We start from the raw sequence: 21810 nt of genomic DNA on the forward strand, positions 1-21810 counted from the left end.
TGGGTAAATCTTCAGCTGACTCCTAAAGTGGGTGAGCACATGTTCTTAGCCGTTAGCGGTTGGAGCTAACAAAAGAAGCTTATAGCTAGTCACCAAAATCAAAGACATACTTTTCACCATTTAAATAAAGTTTGTCTTAACTTTAAAAAAACAATCACAACACAGAACACATCTTTAGCTGAGGGCTGGGCTGCTAGCACTTACTGTAGCTGAATTTCTTAACATAAACAAAAACAAACGTCATTGAAACCAACATTATTTAGATTATTTACCTCTAAACTAATCTTCGCTGCCCAAACACTACCTCTTACGTGAATCGTGCTGAAGAGAAGTTGCCCTGGGCATTGAGGAAAATACATCCACGCGTGGGTAAACAAAGGGCTAACTTTCAGCTAAACTCTGTAGCTGTGGTGTGAGGAGGCTCGTTTTGCCGGCCCAGCCAAAACCATATGACAAAGGCACATTCGGCTCCTTAAATGGCGGCAGAGTAGGTCTCGCTACCTGGACGTACACGCAGGAAGGCGTGCGATTCGGTCCTGGCCTCCTTTTATAGGCCGTGGGGAAATCCACTTCGATTATGGCTGCTTCTGGAGGCCTCAGAAGAAAAGTCAAGTCAAGCTTGTCTTTTTACACCCTTTATATGAATGAATGCCGGATACTCGAACAGCAAATCATTACTTAACTTTGGCTACGTTCACACTGCAGGTCTTAATGCTCAATTCGCATTTTTTGGTGAAATCAGATTTTTTTTTGCGTGGTCGTTCACATTTCCAAATATATGTGACTTGTTGTGATCTCCTGTGTGAACGCATTCATACAACTCAAGTGTCCCGCATGTGCAGTAGACAATGCAATAATGTCACATGTAGCGAACGTGCTTAGTATTTGCGGAAGTAAATATGGATGGAAATGTTGGCCTGTATTTAGCGATTTTTAAGTTGTTTTCCAACCGGAGCCAGCATATTAACAACGCAGTATTTTTAAGAAAATCGAAAAGAAAGAGAGCCAGGTTTTTGGCCATGGCATTTTGTGGGGCAGTGGCAGCATTGTCGGTACAGAGAAACGTGTGGGTTCGGACGTAGTCAAAACCAGCAGTGGTGGGATAGTGATGTGAAGGGCTTTAATGATATGGACTTCATTCATAATTTTCGAATGACAACGGCAACCTTTATGTGCATATGTGAGCGCCTAGCAGGACCCACAATAGTGACGTTTGTCGAGTATCAATGACATACAGGTCGGATGAATATGACCTAGCGGTACAGACACAGGTCGCATTTGAAAAGATCAGATACGTATCGGATTTAGGACCACATATCCAAGTGGCCTGGGTCGCATTTGAAAAAATCGGATCTGTGCCATTCAGACTGTCATGAAAAGTTTGGATACAGGTTGCATATGGGCAAAAAAATCGGATTTGGGTCATTTCAAGCTGCAGTGTGAACGTAGCCTCTGTTGCATGTAATCGTAGTCACTCCAATTTGAAGAGTTATATCTGTTTGCCAAGAAGGAGACATTAGCACGCGGTCTCTCCTTCAGCTCCGGTGGAGACCTGCGTGGAAGAGGTCTGTTTGTTGGGACACAGAGATTTATTAAAACAGTGACATCACAGGAAGTTGTTACTTCCTGTGATGTCACTCGCTGTTACTCCCTTTTTGTTCCTGTTCCTGGCTGTGCTGGAAGTAGGTTCATGTGATTTATTTTGAAAGTTACAGAAAAGTTCTTACTGGCCTTTAATGTTGTAACCCATGGCTAGGGTCCCAACACAGTTTAAGAGTACCTATGATAAAAATTAAAGACCTTTACATGCTTTACAAGTGGGAAAACCTCCAAGATCGGCAGTGCATCAAAGACTTGTTCTCTCCACTGTCTTTCAAATTTGCTGGGATTAAAAATGGGATCAGATATACAGGCAGAGTGAAGGCTAAACATGAAGACAATAAGACATCTGGCAACTTACATAATAAAAATATGGTATTATTTATAGTACCTTGCATTGGTGAACAAGCAAGCATCGTGTACAACAAGAAGTACAGCAGACATATCTGGGATAAAGTTGAAGAGAAGCTTAAGGCAGGAAACCATGTTTAAACATTTTATGTAGCTCTGATTAAGCCATCACCTAATAATTGAAAGAATATGGCACAACTGCAGGCCTAACAAGACATGGCTATCCACCTAAAACTGAAAGGCCTGTCATCATTAGAAGTGAAGCCAATGGTAACTCTGGAGGAGCTGTAAGATCCACAGGTCAGTTAGGCAAAATAATACACATTTGATGTTAAACATAACCAGGAAGAAAAAGATCTATAGAATAGCATGATGCCTAAATGTGATGTTGAAAAAACACACATATTGTGTAAAAACTATGAAAGGTGTTTATTATGCATGGTATAAGTTGCAAATACGCTGGGGAAATTTTACACTAACATAGAAATGTAGCTCATTTAATCACATACACTTTCTTATTTAGCTCATATAGAGACCAAAACAGGCATTCTTACAATTTCATAGCTGGAAAGGTTAAAGATTCTGACAGATTTGACAAGGTTAACAATCCATTATAGCAAAAAAAATTAAGTACCTATAACAGACACTTGTAAAGATGCCTTAACTATTATACTACACTATACACAACCTATTACTATACACAACCTTGATCTGTATGGAGTTAACCTACATAATTAAGTGGATCCACATGTACACATATGTAATTTACATTCTCTATTTTCCCTCCTGCAAATAAAGAAAATACTTGCACAATATACTGATTTGTTTTCATGGTGCCCCCCATGAAATGCAGCATTTTTGGACTTTTATCAGAATTTCCCTCAACATTATTTCAGCAGAATAATTAAATCCTTTCTACATTTTTAGAGCCTCTTCACACTTTAAAGAGCATTTATCCTTCGATTTAGAGCTTTGTGAAACCCATCAATTTCAGGCAGCTGCAAATGTGCGTGACAGCGTGTGTGTGCATGGTTGTAAGTCGATGAGTGTTCTGTGTGGATGCGTGCGTGCTTGTCGGAGAGGGAGCCAGAAAGAGATGAGGTGGCAGAAGCGAAGCAACCAGGGAACACTGGTTGATAACAAAGTGTTTCAGTTCTCCGCTCGGCTGAATACCAATCACTTTCCCTTTCAGATAAAGCCTAGAGAAGAATGAAAACAGACTAGTGAGCGTATGTGTGTGTTCTGAGTCTATGTAAGTATGTGTGACAGAAAAGTTTTTACTGCATTTAAATCTAAGCGTTAAACGGCTCTGCGGCATTGCTGATCCAGCAGTCCTTGAGTCACGTCTCTCATCTAGAGTTTAAATGACCTGGAGGAGGTAGAAAAACCACTGCTACTGAGCTGGGCATCTCTCAGACCCTGATGCTTTGACCTGCTGTCCACATCCCGCTTTCTTAGCTAATAGTTCTGACCTCTATTAGTGCCCCCTTTCCATCAGTGACTCACCTCCTCCATCCTTCTCCACATTTGACTCTTACCTGATTCTATGCATTCTGCTTCTAAAATACTTTTTTTTGTTACTCTGGTGAGCACAATGCACTGAAGCTAATGATGTGAAGAAAAAAGGGTATTAAATTTTATTTTGTATTTGTTCAATTTCGACATGCATTTAGACTTTGAAAAATGTGTTTGTTAAACATAATAATCTTATAATTTGATATATAAAAACTATCAAATTAAAATATTGTGGCCACATATTTTACAAGCACATAGCTCATCCAGCTAATCCATTTATGAGCTATATGCATTTACTAATCTGAAAAATAAACTGAACTTTACTGCATAATTTGATCACTTGTATTAAATTGGAATGTATGTATTTGAGTTTGAATCTGTCTGTATAATTGTACTGAATTGACTTTTTTTTCAAGTTCCTTGAAAAACAATCTTGTTATGAATTGGCACTATATAAATAAACTAAAGTGAAATGAATAAGAAAAATATGCTACTGACTCAGCCTCCTTTTTATATGCTCTTGCCTCATCCTTCCTTTTTCAGGTCTTTGGCCTTGACTCTTCGCTTCCTAACTCTTAAACAAGAAATATTTTCTACAAAAATAAAGAGAAAATACCGTCCATCCCACTGAAAAAGTATTGCGATCGAAGCAATAAAGAAGATCACGAGCAGCTCATTTTAATTCCAGGAGCGCGTGGATTACGTTCCATGCGCGCATCGGAAGTCCCACGCGCGCACAATCCAATGACCTCGAGCGCTACTCTATGCTGCAGGCCACAAAAGTCAACACAGGGGCGCCAGAGATGCTCCTTTCTGTTCTGTGCTCTCTGTGTATCAATCTGCTCGCGCGTGGATTACTCCTGCGCGCGCGTGTGAAACATTTGGCTGTTTAGAAAAAAAAAAAGACATTTACCTGCCTATGATTGGCCACTTTTCCGCTATCCCCGCCCCGTGACCCCTGTTGCTAACCGTGACCAGCTAATGCAGCTGAGATGAAAACGTTTTTCAGGAAATCGGAGTTTGGTGAGTAAGGGCTTTATGAATTTATCATAGAACATTATGCATGTTTCATAGTTGCATCGGATTATGCATGTATTTATTCACAATATTACTTGGTCTGGAAAAAGATAGGTTAAAACGTTCAGTAGCTAATAGGTTAAGCTAACATTTAGCTGCCTTCTGAAGGGAATCAGCAGGGGATACAAGGGCTATAACCACCCAAATCTCCAGTTGATATTGAGTGACAAATACAGAAATTATACAAATAAATTACAGCATTAGGATTAAAGTCTTTGCAAGCCGTTAATAATATGCTTAAAACCTATGGCACGTTTTTCTACACATGGGATAAGCACATGCTAATCTCTTGCTATTTGAAAATAATATCAGCCAAAAACACACGGAATAGACTGTAATGCAGACACTTTTGGTCTATCTTTAAATACGATCAATTCTACTTATGCATTATATCCCCTATATTAAACAGAGATTCATTATATGAATAAAAACTAGCAAATACATTGTTAGGTATTATTTAGTCAACTCAGATCTTTATATTATACCAGTAGGTGAAGTTGTTAGTATCTCATGTAGACTGACATATACTGTTGCATTTGGAGAGGATCTCAGATTAAATAAACATAGTTAGAGCTTCAATCCAAGTTCATTTTGTGTCTGCAGACTTTAGCCAATTTTTCTTTTCTTTCTTTTTTTTTTTTAGACATAAAGAGCAAGATTCAAAACATTTTCAAAAGGCAGATTGTGGCAGAATGTAGACAAAACTGCTTATTGATTGACAAAATAACATTCAAGCACACAATCACCATATTAAAAGGCTCTACTTCTAGAGAATCACTAAACTCCTGAGGTCCGGTTTTGGCCCGCGGACCTTGAGTTTGACACATGCAGGGTAGAGTTACAATTTTTTTTCAGACCTTTCAGCAGAGACAGGCTTCTGCTGTTTGCAGAAGTTTTATCTTTGTTTTCAGGCAGCTGCATCTCTTTGTCAAGGTCGTTTCACAGAGCTGAAATTTAACTTCTCTCAAAGAGGAAAACTCAAGAATGCAAACAATCTGAGCCAAATATGGAATTATTTCCCTGTAAAATTAATCTTTTGCATTTTATCATGATATTGTTAGTAGTATAACACCATAGAATTATTTTTAAAGCACCTGTTTATCACTAATGCTTGCCTACAAAATCATTTACTCTCAGATTACTTCTTTAACAACTCTAGTCATTGTTCACTGGGTTGTCCAGTTGGACAGTTTCCATGTTGTCCACATTGACACCTCCTCTTTTAACTTATTTTACCACGTCCTCTAAAACCATCTCTTAGTCTTTATAATTTGGGGCTACCTTGGTATTCTAAACTGGGATGGGTGGCAGTCCGCCCCCCTTTATTTGTTTTCAGTTAAGCTGAAAGTTTTTTCCTGTGCTTTTCTTAAGGCCTCAGTATTATGGCTATGTCAGTTAAAAGCTGCTCTTATTGTTGTTCTTTTAATTAAACTTTTTGTTTTAATCTGTTTATCAACTGTGTGCACTCAGGGACTGAAAAGTCCCCTTTGAAATTATAATCTGGCAAGGTTTTTTATTGTCTCTTGAATCTTTTGAATGCATAATCTCCAGTTTAAGATCCCCGTGTAGTTTTAGGATTTCAGTGATAATTAAGTTACCTGAAAATCCGTATTTTTATGCCATCGTGCACATATTTCTGTTAAATCAGAGCTTTTTCTCTGTTCTTCCCCCATTGTTCTTTGTTATTTTTCTCTTTTTAGTTTTCATTATTGCTAATTTTAGATCCCCTTGTAATTTTAAGACATCCTTTGTATCTAATTTGCCCAAAAACCCATGTTTTTTATTTTTTATTCCATCTATGACAGATCATACCTGCTCCTTTTACATAGTTCTCCATAAACTTTACCTCCCATTCTAAGTCAATTAGTTTACTTTGTTTCTTCCCCATTATGTTTTATGTTAGTTTAATTGTAGTATAAATGTCCCAGATAAAAGGTCACTGGCATGAGACTTATGGAGAGGACATTAACACGGCCTTCTACTGCGACTAATTCGCAGCGGTGTTAATTTTCTGGAATGAAATCCGACCTGAATCTCCAAAGTCACCAGTACGTAGTTTTAATCTGGGCAAAAGAAAACACAGGACTAGCAGAATCCTGCTGATTCTATTAAAATGCTTAGTCCTCCATACACACACAACACAGTCACACAGTTAGTTTCAGGTACCTTGTAATTTTTTCTAAGTTAACTTGGTGTTATTTTATGAGCTCAATTTACTCCGTTCTTTTTACTTTTATAGCGCTTATTCTATTCCCTCGCAGGGGAATAACCCTTAGTCGTTTTATTTGGCCCCCTTCTTGGCGGGGCCCTACCTTAATTTGTCACTATTCCTTTCACGGTGGAATAAAACCATCCCAATGCAGCGTCCTTACCGGCGACGCACTACCAACGACTTTTAAGTACTTTTCTTCTTTTATTTATATAGCGCTTTACTCTATTCCCTCACAGGGGAATAATCCTCAGTCGTTTTCTTTAATCCCCTTCACGGCGGAATTGTACCAAATTTGTCACTATCCCTTTCACGGTGGAATAAAACCATTCGAATGCAGCGTCCTTACCGGCGACGCACTACCAACGACTGTTAAGTACTTTTCCTATGAACTGTATTTTAAAACTGTCTCACCTCGGAGTTGACTTCTTGGTGACTCTTTGGACCCTGTGAGAGTCACCCCGCGCAGAGGAAGGCAATAACCCACTGGCCAGGTGTGAATTCACACACACCGGGACTTTCAGCCACTCCGGCTAATGGAGGCTGTGCAGCGGTGCTTCGCTCGACGTCAGGCTTCCCCCACGGATCCCAGAGTCACTGTTAAAGCAAAGAAAAATAAGGTTATTGAATTAATCCGGCTTCGAAGGACCAATAAATGTTAGGTATTATTTAGTCAACTCAGAGGTAAGAACAATACAGTCAGAGTTACTTGTGACAAGGGTAGCCCACTTTGCAGTGAAACTACAAAGTTTTGACACCCTATCTCTTTATTTATATGCACAGTTCAACAGACAGTTCAGACAGGGTGTATGTGTGTGTGAGACAGAAAGGAGGCTGGTTCACACAGAGATAACAATGATCTCACACACACAGGGAGGAAGGCATAGTGCAGGTGCCTTCCAACCCAAGGTTTTTACATGAGTGATAACAAGTTTTTTGCACCCATCCAACATACATCAAACCCATGAAAAATAGTGCTAATCTTGTATTGTAATTGTATACTGTTTCATGTTTTGTTTCTCTGTACTTTATTTAATCTCTGCGCTCATGTTTTTTATTCTTTTTAGATTAGTTAAGGAAATGACTGATTCAAAGGAGGTAATTACAATACATTTACTGGGAACTAAGATAAATATCTGGGAACGTGGGTGTAATGATGTACTTTTGTTTCAGGAGCAGTAAATATATTAACTATGCTGCGATCAGCAAGTGACCCAGCTGGTATGTAAAATAGAGCACTGTACACAACATGGTTATTATTTACATATAATAGTCTATTTGGAATGTGTTTTGAATGTATAAAATACCTGTTGCAATTTGGCACCACTGCTCTTATACGTTATTGTGCAGACGGCACTGCTGCTGTTAATGTTACAGCTAATATTATTAATGTGTAATATATTGTATAATTAAGTTCAGGGACAGAGTCCTGCTGGGGCAGCTAGGGGACAGGGAACAGGGGGAGAGGCAACAGGACGTCAGGGACATAGTGAGGCACCCTCATGTTCCACCCCAATTCAGCGAAACATGGCCAGGTTTGGAAATACATTTCCAAGGATGTGTTATATCTCTGTATTTTGGCAAATTCTCTAAGAGTGGAGAATATATGTGAAGCTCTTAATTAACTTTGAAGTTGTCCATTCTTTTTAAAAAGATGTTTTCCAGGTCTTTTTAAAGACAAAAAGGGAAAGGCGGTAAAGAGGGCAGGAATAAAGAGAACACCGGTGGCTTTTTTCCTTTTACACAAACCCACAGAAAAAACACCAAAACATTCTGAGGAGCTAACCCTTCTTCAAGCTGGGTTAGGAAAGAAGACAGTTCAAATTCCTGAGGATGCAAATCACAAGGAGGTATTTTCATCATCATCATTCTCTGCAAATGCTTTAATGGGAGCAGGAGAACACCAAGTCTTTGCTTGCACTTTCCCATTGCTTAGTACCTTATGCAGCACCCTCTGAAGTTTCTGCATACTGCTTTTTTTAACATATAATATTTACACTTTGTTGAGACCATCAGATATATTTTATCTGTACACTTGTCTGTTTTTATTTGCCTTAATCTGTTTCTGAGTGCCATTTTCGCAAAGTACGATGTTTGCTAAACAATTTTAATGTAGTTATCTTCCATATGATTTTTGACAGATCTTAGACATTCTTTGTGAGACATATCCAAAAATAAAGGATCTAGAAGGGGGCTGGTTAATCCATAAAGCTATGGGTAAAATCAAAACATAAATATTAATAAATAGTGTTACTTGATATGTTTAATATGTATGTGAGGGGTTAATGATTTTGTAAATTTTTAACAATAGGAGGATCGGGCCAAAGAAAGCTCAATGTGATCACCCCAGAAGAGATGGGGTATACAGGGAGCAGTCTTGTAAAGACCTGGGGAGGCCGTGGGTGTCTGTATATAATGCCTATAGAACAGGTGCTGGACACAACTCCCCTCCCTTTTACGGCAAAGGAGTTCCAGGCTATGCCTAGAGCGCGATGTTCTTCGTGTCATGAACAGCTTCTCTCTGTTCATGTACAGACCTGCTTCAGTACACCAGACATCAATGAGGTATATGATATAAATAAAATGTTTGATGTGTGAATGTACATATGTGTACACTTTATTACTGATTTGTCTTTTAGAGTGACCGTGAAGTAATTGTCTTGAAAGATGATACAACTGTGAGTTTTTAATCAAATCTAAAGTCATTGTATCTCCCATACCTTATTTCTATTATTGATCATCTGTAATTATATAGGTGACCATTAATCCTGAGGACTCTGCTGTCAGTGTAAATATATAGCAGTGCTGTACTTAGCTAAAGTATATTTTTTCTTTTCATATGTTACACATGTGTCATCATTTTTCCTGTAGGCACCCAGTTCTCCAGTGGGATTTGACAAAAATGTAAGATGACAGAGCTGTAAATAACCAAAAGGGTACAACAGGAAACATGGAACATGCAAAGAAGCAATATACAAAAAGTTTTAAGCAACTTTGATGCTAGTCAGTATAGAGTTCCTATGATTGCTTGTTCACTAGTTATTTTGAAATTATGTCTATAATAGGTTTCCTGTCCATTGTGTGACAATGATTCACACAGGAGTTTATCCAAATACATGCCAGCATGTGTGGTGAAAAGGAAAGGCACAGGTACATGTTTTTACCATACACATTGTTCAGAGTGTTTTATCAAAGATTTAAAACAGATTTTTGGTTTATATGTTAACATCTTCACAGCACCATACTAGGTGCAGATGACACCTCAAAGCACTTGAGCAGGTATGCACTTTTAGCAATTTTGTATCTAGCTAGGTTTTATACACAACTTGTTTTAATATGTTTTTGTTGTTGTCAATAGCTTATCAGACATCCTGAGGTTTCTACAAGAAAGAATTGACACCACTAAAACCTTTAACATTAATGTGACAAGGGAGGACCTCTACCAGAGAGGTCTGAAACAGTGGGCCAGACAGAAACAGGCCTCCCCCAAGAACCAACTGCTTTATTATCTGCTTTAGTTGGAGAACAAGGCATTGATGATGGAGCACTACGTAGAGAGTTTCTTACCGGTATGTAATCCTTACAAACAACAAGATACCATCTTAGAAAGGATTTGTAAATGGCAAACAGTTTTTTTCATAGAAATAATGGCTTCAGTTGAATTTATTTGAAGGAGATGCATATAAGGGCAAAAACCCTAAATATAGTATTTCCTACTACCAGGACAACAAATACAGGTATGTGTAGTATAATGCCATACAGCAATTAAAGAGCAATACAGCCCAATTGGCTTTTTACTGTTTTTAAGAATCTGTGGGGAGATCATCGCCACCAGTCTGGTTCAAGGAGGACCAGCACCAAACTTCTTTTCAACTTGGTCCTACCATTTTTTGTGTCATGGACAAGTAACAAATGAAGATTTGCTGGAGGTGACTGATAACAGAAATCCAAAATCTGATTCAAAAGATAAATTAAACAAATTATTATATTATTTTTTTACTCTTAAATGGTACCAACAGATGTGATTTGTTTAAGGTTGTTTAAGGAGAGACACTGAGAGACTTTTCATTGCAGCGTGTGGCTACACAGGTCCCATTCACAGCGATCGGAAAAAGGCTATTATTTAGTATGTTAATGCAGCATTAAAAAAATCCCTGACTTACGAAAACATTACTAGATTTGCATTTGTTTTACTAGTGCCACCAGACTGCATTCAGGGATTAGGCTCATACCGATGCTAACTCAGCTTAGAGAAGGACTGGCCATCAATGGTTTAGATGAGCTGCTGCCACATCACCACCAGGTTTTCCAGCCGCTCTTCCTTCCCAGGATCCTAAGAGAAGTAAGTAAAAATTCTATAGGTCCCTTCACTGTCCACTTTTAAAACTTTCTGAAAACGCATTTCTTTTCTCTGGCTTTTGGCACAACCTGTTTTTATTTTTGTACTGATTTTATTTGCTGTTTTTATTGTTCTTTCCTTGTCCTTTGTTTGCAACGTTGCTTGATTTTACACAAGCAGCACTTTGTTTCAGCTGCAGTTGTGGAAGTGGTAAAAGTAGTAACCTCAGGCTGTGTACTGATATCACAGCACTGACGTATTTGATTGGTAGGTACATTTTTTCTAATTCACATATTTGAAAAAAAACATATTTTGTAGGTGGATGCAGACTTCATTCTACAGGCTCTGTCTCCTCAGTTCAGTGAAAAGGGATCAGTAAGACACCGAAAGGAAGTAAACATTATCAACTTTTTGCAGGACTTCTTGCAAAACCTGGAAGGCCAAGGTAGCTACAGAGCACTGGCCACTTCATAAATACCACTCTGTTACCCTGAAAAAAAAAACTTTCCAGAAAACAATCTCCTATTTTGCAAAGAAAAATGAAGTAGTTTGATATGTAAATACATGTTTGAGAAGCAGATTTACACATTGTACATTCATTAGCTCTCACATGGTGCATAAGGGTGCAACCAAAATGTATGGTATTTTTGTGACATGTTTTTTCCCTCCAGGAACAGAGAATCAAGATGGGAGCCCATCTAATGGTTGTGGAGCAAAGCAGTTGTCAGTGCAAGGTTTCTTCCAGTGGGTTTCAGGCCAGGCACATGTGCCACTAACAGACGCTGAACGAGATTCATATCGGATAACTGTGAACTTTGATCACAACTACTTCCCGGTATGGGTCACTTTGTGCTACCCTATTGTCAATGTATGTGCTGTGGCAATCACCTTTCCTACACATCACTTGACAACATATGATGATTTTGAAAATATTCTTACACAGGCAGTCTGTGGTGGATTTGATTTTAGCAGACACTAAGTGCTAACAGGACCAAAACTTTGGACTGTTCCTAGTTTTGGATTATTTTCAAAAGTTTTAAATCTCACTTTAGTTTTAAAAAGACAGTTTGTCTTGTGAGATTTGTAATGTTTTGGGGCTGGGCAGCCAAATTTGTATATGAAACAAAAAATTCTAGTTCATTGCAATGTGTAAAACAGGTATGTATATGTGTGTTTCATAATAATAACAATAATAAAACACTGGAAATCATGTCTTGATCTTTTTATTTCAAATACATATTAATCTGACAAGGCAGCATTGACATATTCTCTGCACAACAGATAAAGCTCCTTAGTGTCTGTTTGCCCTAAATGTTGAGCCAACAGCAACTGTAATTCAGTGTGCTGCTCCTCAGTGAGGGGATTGCCAAACTGGGACCACAATTACCCCTTCCGCATCTGGTCTGTACCCTGCTGCAACATCCCAGTCAATGTCTGGCTCTTGGAAATCCTAACATTAGACCAAGACAGTATCGTTATGTTTCTGCTGTTTGTGAACAAATGAAGCAACATTTTCATAAATTACCTTAATACTGGACAATTTTATTACATTTTATATTTTTGTGCATACAGGGTAGTGTAGGATTACTATATGTCCAAATTAGATAAAAACTTTCACTTTGATAGGACATTTATAAATGTTTGAATTTGAGCAGGTATCGTTTTGTACCACTAGATTGAGAAACTGAAGATTGACCTTGTCTATACTATAGAAAGAATGGCCCAAGGGTATTGATTTACTCTCTGTTGTGCTTATATTTCCAAGTTTCCAAGTACTTATCTGCTGTAGTCGTAGTTTTGTTGTACATATATAAACCATATACACCATTAAACTATTTAGAAATGTTACCTGAAGACTTTCTGGCTGGTTTATTGGGTTTGACATCATTTCTAAGAACCACATCTGCACTGGAGTTCTATTCCCTTCTGTCCAGAGAGGGTGGTTGTTCCAACCTTCTACGAAGGCCTGCAGGTCTAGGTTGAGTTGTGGAAGAAATGTTTGGTGGACAGAAAAAAGATCTCCTGTATCAGAAAGACAAATTAATAAATGTATAATTAAATGGAACAGTGTGGATGCAAAATAAATTACTAGATTGTGAAAGGTCTTATTTCAGTACCTTGAGAGGACACATCAAGGTGTTCTGCTTCCAAGCTGTGAAGTGTGTTGTAATAGTGTGAAGTTACACACATCCTGATGTCTCGCCATAGACGTTCGATTCTATAAACAGATTTTTTTGTAAATTGACTAGAGCAGTGACAAACTTGGCACTGTGAGAAATCTGATAATTAAGTTACCAACTTACCTTTGATTGTGCACACTTTTCCCAGATATGAAGCTTCCCCTGTCAGTTCCACGCACAGTAAACATATATCGAGCAATGTCAACATTCTCCACTCCTTGGTCGCCTCTGACCCTGTGCATAAAACAACCTCTTTTTATGCTTATGCAATTTAAGGGGGAAAAAAGAGGTGAAGAGGTAGATTGGGGGAATCATGAAGTAGCAACAAGTAATATTAGCTACCAACCTTGAGGGTACGCCATGACGGTCAGTAGCTCTTCTGAAGGCAGAAAAAGCAGTTGCTGCACAGTTGTTTGTTGCAGCTTCCAAACACATAACCTGTGTAATAGTAGTAGGTATTGTTACTTATGTGATTATATTATACAGTATAATAAGCAATATTGCAATACTATGCAATATAAGCAATACTGCTCTATGCTGGAAAACATTATTTCAACATACCTTCCTGGAGTACCCATCAACAGCTCCAAAAAGACTGTTGAATCTGTAGTGCAAGTGATGCTATTATTATAATTATATATTTTATTTTTATTATCAAACAGTAAACAACGTAATTTTCACCTGATAAGTTTGTGGTTTGTGTCCACATGCCACAGGGACTGTGGTCCTCTGACAGAGTAAGTATGCCTCACCCAATCCAGTCAGTCTCGAGAAAATACCAAGTGAGTCCACTCGATGCATTGATGCAGTCAATCTTTGGCACTAGTCTTCCCTTCACCATTCGATAACCTGCTGTGGGCATTTCAGTCTTTATCCGTTGGATGGCTTCATCAAGCTCATCATCAGAAATCTGGCTGTACTTCTGTCTGATGGAAAGACCAAACTCATTCATCCTTTGAATGGTTCTTGAGGAAACACGGAGTAGTCTTGAAATGCAGTCAACAGACAAATTTATGTGCAAAAGTTCTTTCAACCTTTCCTCCTCAATATTATATCGCAGTCCACCGATTTCTCGAACTACAGTGTCCACAGTGCTGCTAATTGCCACTTCTTGAAAATGTTCATTATATTGAATAACTGCTCCCAAAAAACGTTGTAAGGCCTGTATGATTTCTGCTGGAACATCCACATGTCTAGAAAGTGCTTCCCAGAGGTACAGCTCCTGATGACATGCAAATTCCAAAAAATCTGTGTTGAGAGGTGTTCTTGCGAGGGATGTCTCCAATTTCATAATCAGTCTGGATATAAACTCTTGTCGTACAATGCCCTATAAAAAGAGTAAACAATTTAGATAAGTTAAATAAATAAGCAATTCAGACAACTTTCAAAACAAACTGCCAACGTTTTTAAAGATAATTACATGTATATCTTGAAGCTCTGCCGATGCCATTGCCAACAGCGTTATTTTTTTTTCCAAATATAAAGCTGGTCAAAAGACAAGACAAGTTAGAAAGAAAAGGCACAGTTATATAATTATTTCAAACTACCAATAAAGTTAGCTTCTGTTTTTTCTTGTCATGAAATGACTGGGGGGAAACCAAAAGTTTATAAGCTAATGTTAATTGCAAGGGCATGCAACAGTCTGGGTGGTACGCTACTTTGGGGCTTCTCCACACCGTAACTCTCCCGGATGTGGGGAAAATAGTAAAGGTGGACTCATCAGAGAACAATACATGTTTCACATTGTCCACAGCCCAAGATTTGTGCTCCTTGCACCATTGAAACCAACGTTTGGCATTGGCATGAGTGACCAAAGGTTTGGCTATAGCAGCCCGGCCGTGTATATTGACCCTGTGGAGCTCCCGATGGACAGTTCTGGTGAAAACAGGAGAGTTGAGGTGCACATTTAATTCTGCCATGATTTGGGCAGCCGTGGTTTTGTTTTTTGGATACAATCCGGGTTAGCACCCGAACATCCCATTCAGACAGCTTCCTCTTGCGTCCATAGTTAATCCTGTTGGATGTGGTTCGTCCTTCTTGGTGGTATGCTGACATTACCCTGGATACCGTGGCTCTTGATACATCACAAAGACTTGCTGTCTTGGTCACAGATGCGCCAGCAAGACGTGCACCAACAATTTGTCTTCTTTTGAACTCTGGTATGTCACCCATAATGTTGTGTGCATTTCAATATTTTGAGCAAAACTGTGCTCTTACCCTGCTAATTGAACCTTCACACTCTGCTCTTACTGGTGCAATGTGCAATCAATGAAGACTGGCTACCAGGCTGGTCCAATTTAGCCATGAAACCTCCCACACTAAAATGACAGGAGTTTCAGTTTCATTGTCCAACCCCTGCATATAACCTATACCTTACTGATAACTGCACAGTATTGTATTTTTCCTCTCCTTTACTGTAAATCCTATTCAGCCATTTTGTGATTATTTTTTGCACTTTGTTTCTTATAGGTTTTAGTTTGGGTACGTTTTCTACTTTTTTAGGTAAATATGAACCTGTGTACTTTCATTGCCTTATGGTTTGGTGCTGACACACTCAAATTTTCCTATTGTGGAACAATAAAGGTTTTCTATTCTAATTAATTGAGAGAGGTAACCATGACTTCTGAGATCACGCATAACCAAGTTACTGTTTGAAAATGTAATCTACATTATACTTTCGAAGAAGAATAAACACTTCTGATTCGGAAAATTAACTTTATGTTACGAATCACCACAGGTAAAATATGGCATACTTAACCATCTAAGAACTTGTAACAAAGAACATTAAAATAGAACCTATTTCTGGTCAGGAATATAAAACCATGGCAAAATGTATTTGCCTTTTGATCTGGGCTTCTCAGAAATGTTCCCCCAAAATGTATTGATTCACAGCATTCAGTCTGCTGTGCATAACACTGCATGTGGTTGTATTGTCTTCTTTTCAGACACTGTCTTCACTTCATTTGCCAGGTCATCATAAAGCTCCCACACACACGGTTCTCTTCGGCAGTATGCAGTGTAATGTCCCAGACCATCTTTAGTCAAGCTTCCCTTGAAAGCGATGACTCCTCTCAAAGTGAATGTCTTTCCTTGGAGAGCAACAATGGTGGGAAATTCATTCAAAGGAAATTGAGTTGTGTTTGCAAGGTCAGTGTCAATCCATGCTATTTCTCAAATGCTGTAGCTGTGAGTAACAGTTCCAGCACAGAGCATTTTTCCTGAGGTGCTGGCTCCTGTTTTGAATTCAACTGGACATTCTGATTCCTTCGGTAGTGGGCGAAGGGAGGGAGACTCCCGAAGGAAGAGTCCGTTTTCCACTGAATTGTCAAGCTGAGCCATGCCAGAGTCCATCAGCACAGAAATGTCGGGAGAAACAAATGGTACTTCCCTTGTTGTTCCTTTGTTTAGCTGGCAGAACTGTGAACTGTGTCTTCGATGGAACACTGAAGCAGCATTGGGCTGTTTACTGTTGGCTCTCTAGCACAAGTCATTTTAATATGGCCTTGACACTCTTTACACTCTTTACAGAAGCCTTTGATATCTATGTAGTTGCTTGTGACCGTTGGATAAACGTTTGCTCTCTGGAACACAAATGTACATGTGCTTTTGATCTTTTTCCAAATCAGATGGTTAATTACATGACTCCAAGTGCCAGGCTTCAAAATCATATATTCCCTTTTACCAGATGATGAAAACTTGTCATTATATTCCACTTTCTCAGGTACAAATTTGATCCATTCCTCAAAAGGAACTTCAAGCTGAAAACCTGAGCAGTTGTCTTGTCCAGGAGAAATGGAGCCAGAGTCAAACTCTGTGTCCACACTGCTCTCATAATCACTTTCCTGCTCACTGATCTCCAAACATGACCAGATGTTGTGTCTGTTTGATTTTACAAAAGTGTACAGGGCTTTTGGAGACATCTTGTTTTCCCGCTGCTGACTTACTTCTGTCCAAATAGTGGCAGCTGGAGTGGCTATTTTGCCATTTAGAAGGATATCCTCTTTTGAACTGCAGAGAACTGCAATAAGGGAATCCCTGTCTATTGATGGCTGTCAAGGCATCTAGTTAAAGAATGAAAAGGCTTTGATTAGCATTAATCAAAATATTATTCTGGCCCATATAATTTCCCAAAGCCACAAAACATTGATATTTCAGCATTCTATCACAACTCAAAAACTCAGTTTAAATTGTTCTCTCAAATCTATATGAGATTTATGCTGTGTTGTAATTATAGTATGTTTTTATTTTATTTTAAATGTTGAATTTTTTACTACTACTTGTCTTGTGAATTTTCAATTGAAGTATCTGTTCAACTTAAAAAATGTGTCTTAGTTTTGCGGAGTCTAATGTGCCTAAACATCGATGACTGAATATGAATGGAATAGCTGCAAGATGAAGCCTTGCAGAATATTTGTTTCAACATTTTTTAAAAGTCTGGACTTAAAATGTAATTGAATTGTGGGTTTACAGAAATATATATATGCAAGGCATGCAACCATGAATCCCTCTCTGCTAATCGGGGGCTGGATTGCAGTGGCAACAGTGTTTTATCTAAAACCTAAACATTATTAGTTTACTTACCTTGTACATGTGTAGTAAAAATTCTAAGGATGTAGCCTACATTTTTCATAAAAATACTAATCGAGGTTTTTAAAAGATACTGGTAGGTGGAAAATTTTGAACGGGAAGTTTAAATTACCGCCGAAACAAGGTCAGTGGTGGGGGTCAATACGTGGGTGGAGCCAATCCCTATGACATTGCGTGAGAACTTCATATATCAAAGTTGCCAAACGTTCAATGCTCTTTTAAAAATTCTTACATTTAATGTCAGAAATTAGAAATTAATGCTTGATGCATTTTAAAATTTTATTTAAACAAAAAGTAAATTACTTGGTTATGAACTTTGAGCCAATGACCTACTCGCACTTCTGCTTTTGTCCAGCGTACACGAGCTGAATTAGATTATTAAAACCACCTTTAAAAAATACTGTTATAACACAGAACAGTTCATGAAATTATAAACATTGCATCATAGTGGTCGCAGACCATGTCAGGTTTCGGGCAAGGAATGTGTAAGCTGCAGCTGGTCGTTTTTTCCCCATTTGTGAGAGGATAATATTGAATTACTGTGTAGAAAGATAAATGTATTGGTGACTTAGTAGGCATATTTAAAGCAAATTTCTTTGAGACCAAAAAAGTTTCATAATCTTTATTAAGGAATAAAGTGCAAAACAATATAACAAGGCACACATTTTACAACATCGGATAAAAACACAATTTAACTTGCATGATGAAAGAAAAACACAAAATTAATAACTGCTTGCTTTGTGGTGATGATGTTCAGCGCAGGCCATAGACGTCATCGATTTAAGTCGTCAGTGATCGCCTGAAAGAAAATTATATAGCTCGTACATAAAAGCGGCACAAACAGCATTAAAAAGGTAGACCACTCCGGTAATCTATTTAGTACACAGATGATTGTTTGCAATTTCTTTCTAACCCAAAATCAATAGTTTTAAATTTAATTAATTAAATTAGTCATTAACTGTGAATCCAATATTTTGTTTACTACATGCAAGAGTCTCCTCCAACATAAGGAGATGCTTAGGTGCTTGGCATTTGTGAGTTTTTTTAGTTAAACTGGCCAGTAGGTGATAGTGTATTAAGCAAACAATGGTACTTACTCACACATGTACAAGAAAATTGCTTCTGAATAGCAGTTCACTGTAGTGATCACTACGCTTAAAAGGATTTTATATGTACTTTCCCTCTGAATTTTTGATTATGATATTTACATCCTGGAATTTTGCCACATGGCAGATTTGTAAATGTAATTTGAATATTTGGAGATGATTTAAATGGACAGATTTATCTTTGTGCTATATTGAGCCGTCTTATGTGCATTTTCAGCGTAGATAAAATAAGAAAAAGTGGACATGTGGAAGGGAAGAGAAAACAATTTAAATCTTTGGCTAAGGACAGCCAACAAGCCAATTTCCACACAACCTAATGTTCTGATACTGCTGATACTATTAGAAAGTTTTGATGTTCACAGAGCTGTAGCCAGTCTCCCTTGATGCTGTCTTTGGAAAGTAACTGACCCCAGTTTGAGCAGAGGCATGGTCTCAATGATGAACAAAGAATTAAGGAAAACTTTGAAACGCACAGAGAAACAAGCTCTGGCTAGTGGCACTAAGCATAGATTTTGGACCACGGAAAAGCCCAAAATGCATTCCTTCCAAGAGGGAAATGCAGAAAAATACTTTTGGTTCAGTGGCTTCTGAAGAAAAACTGACATAAAAAAGGAGCTTTTTGATAAGGCTTAAAAATTCCCAGCTATAAAACACAACCTACGACCTTAAATCATGGATGTGTCTCAGTGAGCATGGAAATAAAATCTGTTGCAGCTGCTCTGCCTTTGAAAAGGCTTAGCTTTAATCACTGATCCTAACTTGCTTGGTAAGTTTTTAGTCCCCTTAGTGTACCTATCCAGTCTAGATGTACCTGCGACAGAAGCAATTTAAGAACTGTATGATTTCACCTCCTATTATTTTTTACTACTTACAGCACGGTTTAGTTTGTATTAACTGCACCTGTTTGAACACATCTGTATAATACACACCTGTCAACACACTTAATCAACCAAACTCTCCACAATGGCCAAGACCAGAGAGCTGTGTAACAACATCAGGGATAAAATAGTTGACCTGCACTAGGCTGGGATGAACTACAGGAAAATAGCCAAGCAGCTTGGTGAGAAGGCAACAACTGTGCAATTATAAGAAAATAGAAGAAGTTCAAGATGACAATCAATCTCCCTCAGTCTGGGGCTCCATGCAAGATCTCACCTCGTGGGGCATCAATGATCATGAGGAAGGTGAGGTGATCAGCTCAGAACCACACGGCAGGACCAAGTCAATGACCTGAAGTCTCAAAGAAGCCCATTAGTAACACACAACGGTGCCTTCTGGTGGGATTGAAGTGCCAGTGTTAAAAAGACTAACGTTTTGACAAGGCAAGACGGATGATGGTTCCATATCCAAAAGATGGTTTCAAAAAACCTGTTTGACTGGACATTTTCTTGATTGCCTCTTTGTCACATTCCTCTTTTTCTTTTTTCTTTCTTTTCCACACTCCCCTGATGTATTTCTAATCTAATCACAGATGCTCCAACTCCAGGATAGGATTCATCAAACCTGGACCAAAATAACCAAGCAATTGACATACATTGGCTAAAACATATTACAACACTGTCATGATTTAAAGGTGTCTGAGTTTTGTTTTATGTTTTTCTCTGATTCTGATTACGTTTTTCTTGTTGTGTTTTGGATCTTCCTTCTGATCATTGTTTTTCAGGCAGTGCTTTAGTTCTTTCCTTAGGTTTAGTTTCTTGTGATTCTTGTATTCTGTTTATAGTGCATGTCAGTTTATGTTCTGTATCTGTAAGATGTTCCTTAGGTTTGACTGTGTCCTTGTATTCCTGTTTAGCTTCAGCTATGCCTTGTTTCTACTCCCTGCCACAGTCAGCTTGCAATCAGCTTCATTTGGTCCACCTGCAGTGTCCTTGCATCACCTGTGCCATGACCCATATATACTCCTTATTTCTGTTTTTTCCTTGCTGGTTTATTCATCTCACTTTGCTTTCCACAACTGTTTTGCCAAGCCTAACCAGTTTTATGTTCAACCTCCTGCCTGCCTGAAAGTTTTTGTCATTAAATCTTTTTAATTTCACCAATCTGCTTCTGCCTGTCTGCATTTGGGTCCACTCCAAAGCTGTTCTTGACAAACACATCTCAATGACACAGTCAAAATGCTCATAGCAAGTAATACAATTAAGGCATTCTTACACAATTCATTCACAAAAATAACAAATAGTATTTAGGGCCCCTTAAAGCACTGGGGCCCTGGGATGTTGTCCTTGTAAGTCCTTGCTAAAGTCCAGTCTTGCCAGCACTTGTGGGGGAAAAGGAAATGATTGACACCATCCCCACAGTCTGGGAGACTTTACAGCATTCAGGAGCTAGTTGGGGAGGCCATATATAATAAAATCTCAGAAAATCTCAGAAAAGCCTTCTTCACTCAGACAGAACATTGAAGACAGGTTATGGTCTTCCAGTATGAAAAAGACACCAAATGGGCAAAGAAGTGGCTAGAGAAGAATCACATTAAGATCATGGAGTGGCAAACCAATTCACCAGACCTCAATCTACAGAATATCTGTGGAGGAAGTTGAAGGTTTAAATTTTCATGTGCCAGGCATTAAATCCAAATGATTAGAGAGGAGTGAACCAAAATCCTTCCTGCGATGTTTGCAAACCACATAACTAATTACTGAATATTTCTTAGCATTGTCCTTGTCAATGAAGGTTTCTTAGCCAATATCTAGGACATGCTTCAAATGTATACATTTATATAACTAGTCTTTGTGGGATTTTTGATAAATACAAGTAGAGAACAAAAGCATGAGGAATCTAAAAACTGAGAAATGAACTGAATAACGAAACCTAAGACTGACAGCTAATAAAGCTAGACACAAAACC

General features: G+C 38.3%; 1 protein-coding gene and 1 long non-coding RNA gene across 9 annotated transcripts; one reads left to right on the forward strand and one right to left on the reverse strand.

The window, feature by feature from the left end:
* The first annotated feature begins 7929 nt into the window (after positions 1-7929).
* Positions 7930-12283, forward strand: LOC124867327. 8 transcript variants are annotated; one of them, XR_007038015.1, is made up of 13 exons: positions 7930-7972; positions 8166-8286; positions 8406-8601; positions 8893-8968; positions 9063-9316; positions 9391-9429; positions 9623-9655; positions 9817-9901; positions 9989-10030; positions 10110-10320; positions 10949-11357; positions 11448-11535; positions 11762-12283. XR_007038015.1 is itself a non-coding variant. In XM_047363728.1 (10 exons), exons 1-9 carry the CDS (start codon positions 7945-7947, stop codon positions 9997-9999), a joined length of 843 nt encoding a protein of 280 aa, XP_047219684.1. In that variant the 5' UTR covers positions 7930-7944; the 3' UTR covers positions 10000-10030; positions 10110-10915. The 8 variants fall into 8 exon arrangements, 1 of the variants encoding a protein (XP_047219684.1); XR_007038014.1 differs by having other exon boundaries at positions 10949-11093; positions 11409-11535; XM_047363728.1 differs by lacking the exons at positions 10949-11357; positions 11448-11535; positions 11762-12283 and having other exon boundaries at positions 10110-10915.
* Positions 12284-13223: 940 nt separating this feature from the next.
* Positions 13224-13643, reverse strand: LOC124866781. Its single transcript, XR_007037913.1, has 3 exons — positions 13617-13643; positions 13394-13504; positions 13224-13308 (listed from the first exon to the last, which is right to left on the reverse strand). It is a non-coding gene; the product is annotated as an uncharacterized LOC124866781 (long non-coding RNA).
* Between the last annotated feature and the right edge of the window lie 8167 nt (positions 13644-21810).

This window comes from Girardinichthys multiradiatus, chromosome 4 (genome assembly GCF_021462225.1).
Source record: "Girardinichthys multiradiatus isolate DD_20200921_A chromosome 4, DD_fGirMul_XY1, whole genome shotgun sequence".
NCBI classification, from domain to species: Eukaryota; Metazoa; Chordata; class Actinopteri; order Cyprinodontiformes; family Goodeidae; genus Girardinichthys; species Girardinichthys multiradiatus.

What these genes read in the sequence shown, in the direction of transcription:
- LOC124867327 (XM_047363728.1), top strand. Translation starts at nt 7,945, where the DNA reads ATGCTGCGATCAGCAAGTGACCCAGCTG. An exon ending in GTTAATCCATAAAGCTATGG is followed by an intron (nt 8,969 to 9,062) that starts GTAAAATCAAAA and finishes TTTTAACAATAG; the next exon opens with GAGGATCGGGCCAAAGAAAG. An exon ending in GTACACCAGACATCAATGAG is followed by an intron (nt 9,317 to 9,390) that starts GTATATGATATA and finishes TTTGTCTTTTAG; the next exon opens with AGTGACCGTGAAGTAATTGT.